The 6,000-nt window shown below is 36.6% G+C and overlaps 1 protein-coding gene and 1 pseudogene across 2 annotated transcripts; both read right to left on the bottom strand.

Moving 5' to 3' along the window:
* Positions 1–1,609: 1,609 nt before the first annotated feature.
* On the bottom strand, positions 1,610–2,996 carry LOC110421188 (glutathione transferase GST 23-like; annotated as a pseudogene). Its single transcript, XR_016351518.1, has 2 exons — positions 2,161–2,996; positions 1,610–2,071 (listed from the first exon to the last, which is right to left on the bottom strand). The product of XR_016351518.1 is annotated as a glutathione transferase GST 23-like (transcript).
* A 118-nt stretch (positions 2,997–3,114) lies between these two features.
* On the bottom strand, positions 3,115–4,155 carry LOC110421187 (glutathione transferase GST 23-like). Its single transcript, XM_021434700.2, has 2 exons — positions 3,796–4,155; positions 3,115–3,676 (listed from the first exon to the last, which is right to left on the bottom strand). The coding sequence occupies exons 1-2, from the start codon at positions 4,108–4,110 to the stop codon at positions 3,314–3,316; spliced, it is 678 nt and encodes a 225-aa protein (XP_021290375.2). The 5' UTR covers positions 4,111–4,155; the 3' UTR covers positions 3,115–3,313.
* Positions 4,156–6,000: the final 1,845 nt, after the last annotated feature.

Raw genomic sequence — 6,000 nt, 5'->3', positions numbered from 1 at the left:
CTGTTTTTGGATGTTATTTAGAGTTTAAAATAAGGAATAAAAGAGCCCGAGTGGGCATGAAGTTGAAGACTGGAATAATTCTGTACCTTGGTTTTATGGAATAAGAAGTTTTATTAATGACAAGTTCAAGTACAAACTTCAACAAAATGATAGGCCAACAAAACCTAAGTGGGCAATCCAATCCTTACAAATTATCCAAAACATAAATCCCGATGTGATTAAATAAGAAAATAACAGCCTGCAGCTTCAGCAAAAGCCCACAAAGATCATCAAAATGCAAGAAGCAGCAAAGAGTTTCTAAGAAGCAGTCACCAAGCACCTTGACAGCATAATCAAACAATTCACCGAGAAGTGAGTACTTGCTACAGAAATCCATCCCAGAAAAGCAGTCAGCATAAGAATTGAAACATCAAACTGTGGCCCCATCAAGTAAATTAAAACCATTCTACACTCCAACCCAAGCTACCAAATTCTTGATTCGTATTAATCTAGCTTTAAAAAAACTTATCTGCCATTGAATTGCTGTCTCTAGGTACATGATGAAGTATATCAACCTGACCAATTTGATTTCTTAATAAAACAACATGGTTAGAAAAGTTCTGCAATAGCCAAGGCAGCAGAAAGATCTGTTGCTCAAAGAACAGCATTAGGAGAATCACTTTCAATAATCAAAAGATGTGAATTAGCTTGATCTTCTTCAGATTTTAATACATAAAAAGGGATGTGAGTTAGCCAAGTGCAAGTGCAAGTAACTCAACGTGGTTAGAATCTGCACTACCAGTGGATTTTCAGTACAAGCCTTGAACATTTCCATGGTGATCAGTAGCACCCTACAATACTAGCAGGTCTAGATTCCCTACAATACTAGCAGGTCTAGATTCCCAGCCATCCACGTTAAATCTGAATTAGCCAGGAGAAGGGGGAGATCATGTGGCCTTTTTTATCCTCATCTCGGAGTTTTACTGATGACACGCACAAGTAGGATTGGTGACAAAGTCATCAAAAATGAAAGTAACATGAGACACTTTTGCTTTGAGCCACCATGCCGACCAAATCTTTAAAGCCATCCAAGTTGTTTTAGTTTGTAGATCCCTAGGTTCCATTTTTCATAGGATGAAAGTGGAGTTTACATATTCAGAAGATCAAAGAGAGAACATTCTGCTATAAATAGAACCAAACCCAGTAACGTCAACGACAAATCATTACAGTTTGTTACTGTTGAAGTCAAGGCTCTGCCGCCCTAGTGACGAACTCCCTTGGTGCAAAAAGTTTCTTTTTTTTCTTTTGTGTTAAAGCACTGATGACGGCATGGGATACTTTTCTGCACTGCCATATTTCATGCCAGACCTGCTGGTATGGCTTTCTAAAGTCTTTTTGTTACTTTAGCTCAACTTGTTCCTAGTTTTATGGAAACTTTTAAGTATTATATGTTACGTAACTAAACCAATGACTTATCATGTCCTTGGCTTTGTATAAAAGAACCTCAATGCAATGACAAGTAACGTTCTTTTTGTTTTTTCCATTCTCTGCTCTGTTTCTGGTTTAGCAAGCTGAGCATAGCATTTCATCAAACACTTGTTGTGCACAGCTTCTTCAACAGCTACAAGCATTTGCTACCCTTCAAAAGCAAGAGATTTTATTAAACAACAAAATCATAATCCAGAAGCCTACAAAACATATAACATTGGGCAAGAGGATTAGTTAAACCCTAATCACCCATGAGATGTAGAAGCTAATGCTTTGCTGCGCTGGTGGAAATAAACAAGCATCTTATCAGTTGGTGGTAGTTTGTCTTTGATCACTGGATGATTCAGGAACCTGTTGATCCAGGCAGTGATGGCTGGAAATTTGATTGGGTTCAGAATTTCCATGGATCCAATTTCTTCCCATACTGGAAGGCAGTAATCCAACCCAATATAATGTCCAAATACCCAATGCTCTCCCCTCCAAAGAACTGCGGCTTCCCTTCAAGTTCTCCCTCTATTTTCTCCATGGCTTCTATGGTTTGTTCCAAAGCCTTTTGCTTTTCCTCTCCTTGGGAGCACAAAGCATTCCATGCACCTCTCAAAATCTATATTTCGATGCAAGGAAATATATTAAAATTCAGACCAAGAAACCGAAAAAGATTAATAAAACAACAATGCTAGAAGTAATTGGTACCTTCTCTTCAGCAAATTTAGCCCAAAATCTAGCCAATGCTCGTTGGTAAGGATCTTGAGGCAGCAATGGATTTTGCTTCCATGTTTCATCAATATATTCAAGAATAACAAAGGATTCTGCAATCGCTTTCCCATCATGAACCAGCACCGGGACCTTCTTATGAACTGGGTTCAGTTCCATAAGCAAGGTGCTCTTATTAAAGATGTCTTCTTCTATGTAGTCGTACTTAACACCCTTGATTTCCAATGCCCATTTGACCCTAAACACAGGTGGGCTAACCCAGAACCCCAAAAGCTTCACCTCTTCGGTTGCCATAAGAATTTCTTGATCTTGGTGCAAGCTCCTCACTGGTTCTTGTATTTATACAAGTCATTGCTAGTATACAAATTGAACACGACGATTGAACATGGCACTTTTTGACAAAAAGGGTCCTGCCCATTGGCAGCAATAAATCAATTAATGTCGCATCAAAGCTCCTTGTATATATATATATATATTAATCTAGGATGGCGAAATCTGGAATGGGTATGTAAAATCCAAATTACAACTTCCTGACATTTGTTTGAAATCCGTTGCATATGGCATTATTTTGTAAAAGTTTCATTTGAATATGAGTGGCTAAAGCCTAAAGTCCAAAACAATCAAAGGAAACTTATTCACTCTGAGACTAAGTCCAATACAATTTACAATAGTAGTCTATTAGGTTATGCATGACTCAATAAAGGGGCAACCAACGTCATGCATGACTGATGATCAACTTACGGGGAAATATTTCAAGATTAATGTCAACAGGAAAGACTATTCTATAAAAGGAATCTCACATTTAAGTCAAGATTTGGAGATTGATACATGATTTCCATACTTAAGAGAATAAAGTTCAAATTCTTATTTTTCAAATAAAAAGAAGGATTTCTCTTTCCAATTAATTAATTAAAAATAAAAGAACAACCTAAATTTGAAAAGATTAAGTTTATTTGACTATTATACTTTTATTACTCTTAAAAGTACAAAAATAAAATAAGATTAGAAGGTGCATCTAGTTACAAAATCACATCCTAATACTTATCACCCTTCAAATGCTCTTTTCGAAGCAAGAGATTTTGTTAAACTACAAAACATATAACATTTGACAAGAGGATTAGTTAAACCCTAATCACCCATTAGCAGTAGAAGCTAATGCTTCGCTGCGCTGGTGGAAGTAAACAAGCATCTTATCAGTTGGTGGTAGTTTGTCTTTGATCACTGGATGATTCAGGAACCTGTTGATCCAGGCAGTGATGGCTGGAAATTTGATTGGGTTCAGAATTTCCATGGATCCAACTTCTTCCCATACTGGAAGGCAGTAAGAGATCCAACCCAATATAATGTCCAAATACCCAATGCTCTCCCCTCCAAAGAACTGCTGCTTCCCTTCAAGTTCTCCCTCTATTTTCGCCATGGCTTCTATGGTTTGTCGCAAAGCCTTTTGCTTTTCCTCTCCTCGGGAGCACAAAGCATTCCATGCACCTTCAAAGATCTATATTTCCATGAAAAATATTTATTAAAATTGTTAGAAAGAAAAAAAAAAGAAAAAGAAAAAGAGATTCTTGTATATGTCAAGATTAATATAACAATAATGCTAGAAGTAATTGGTACCTTCTCTTCAGCAAATTTAGCCCAAAATCTAGCCAGTGCTCTTTCGTAAGGATCTTGAGGCAGCAATGGATTTTGCTTCCATGCTTCATCAATATATTCAAGAATAACAAAGGATTCTGCAATCGCTTTCCCATCATGAACCAGCACTGGAACCTTCTTATGAACTGGGTTCAATTCCATGAGCAAGGTGCTCTTATTAAAGATATCTTCTTCTATGTACTCGTACTTAACACCTTTGATTTTCAGTGCCCATTCGACCCTAAGCGCAAATGGGCTAACCCAGAATCCCAAAAGTTTCACCTCTTCGGTTGCCATAAGAATTACTTGCTCTTGTTTACAATCTCCTAACTGGTCTTCTGCATTTATATAAGCCATTGCCAGTATACAAATTGAATTCTATGATGGAACATTGGCACTTTTTTGACAAAATGGAACTTTCCCACAGGCTGGCAACCAATCCATGTCGCATCAAAGCACTTTGAGACTAGTCTAATTAAGTAGAAGGTTATTACGTTATGCATGACTCAATCCTGAGAAGAAACCAACGTCATGCATGACTCAATCCTGAGAAGAAACCAACGTCATGCATGATCAAAATCTGTGTTATATATAATTATTAATTCTTTTTAATCAAATATAATTTTGATTTTTATTATTTACATTTATTTAATTTTTATATCGATTTTTAAAGAAACAAATAATAGAAATAAGTGCTTTTTTAAAAAAAGAAATACTAACCTAATAAACAGTCCAAACTCAATTTCGGACCAGTACTGAACCCTCCTTAAAGCCCAGCCCACAATCGCTCCATGGATTTACAATTGAAACTAGTGAAGGATCACTTATGTGTTATGGCCCAAAGTTTGTTTTTTGACATTATAAAATTACAAGAACATGTTTCTGATGCTGCCATACATCAAATTCCAAATCAAACAAGGACTGCAGCATAAGGTATGGAAATTGGGATTGGAAGGACTTAAATTAAATGTCTAATTTCATTTTCTGAGGTTGTGGTACAAAAATATAGATCAATGTCGTCTATATTTGATACTTTATTTTATGTATTTTTTTAAATATTAATTTACTTGATTTCGTTTATCAAAAATTAAAGGAAAGTATCTTGATTAGAAAAGAAATTAAAGGATGAAATAATCTCAAAAATAATTATTAAATAAACCAATTAAATTTATTATTGGACATAGGATTAATACTGAAGAGGTTTCCAATCCTAGAAGGAAAGGTGGGGCAAGGGGTCATCTAGCTAGCTAGAAACGAGTTTCAGCTTTAAGGGTCTATTGCTATGGTACCACTGTACCAAAATGATCATAACTCACAAAGATTTTTCATGAGTTGTAAAGCAAAGCTTGAATTAGAATGAGTGATGCTTTCCTTAGCAAAAGCGACAAGTTATTTGCAATCTTTACAAGTTGGAAAGGCAAGTCCCAAGTCCACCTTACCATTCACAACAAAGTTGTGGAGAGCCAAAGAGGGACCCAAGTAAACAAATGAAATTAGCACAGCGGACATCACACATGGTTGGGACATGGAAGGTCTTTATCAGTGTAAAAGGTCGAGCCTGAATTGCTCCATTTCAACAAGATTCGCTCTTGCTTTTTGATTAACTGTTGACCTTAAAGGCTTCTCCCCATAGTATTTTTTGGATGCCATTTGTATGACAAGAAAAAGTTCCTTGTAGGTAAACTCCAGTACCTGCTCCATATCTGATTGAATGCAGGCTGCTTGAGTACAGAACTGAACCTGATGGATTTGGGTCAACAACTGCCATGGTGGGTCATTTTAGTTAATTATAAACAAATAAACTTACTAATCAAAGTTTGCAGTGGTCATCCAAAGGCTAACAGGGTCAAGGAAGGAGCTTATCTAATCCACAAGTGTGTCCTGGAAAAAACTGCATGGAAAGATTCATTGAGTCCAACCGGAATATCTGGCTTTGTCTTATCTTTTTCCTTATCTAATTAATGAATCGGTGGGGCTTAAAAACCTACCACAGCAAGGCCGACCGCTGGCAGCCGAGGGTATTGTCTGTTGAATGGATTAATGGCCTACGGCAGCAAGATTGTGGAGATCTTTTTACTCTAATTGTTTGCATTAGTGGTTGAAGAAAAGAAATGAAGAATGGTCGGTGCCAATAACTTTTTAAATCCCCCTAATTAAACAATCTTGCCTCTTTTTTTTTTTAACTGA

Source organism: Theobroma umbraticum, unplaced genomic scaffold, assembly GCF_002168275.2.
Source record: "Theobroma umbraticum cultivar Fairchild unplaced genomic scaffold, ASM216827v3 scaffold_130.0, whole genome shotgun sequence".
NCBI classification, from domain to species: domain Eukaryota; kingdom Viridiplantae; phylum Streptophyta; class Magnoliopsida; order Malvales; family Malvaceae; genus Theobroma; species Theobroma umbraticum.
This window is presented reverse-complemented; position numbering and strand designations above follow the sequence as displayed.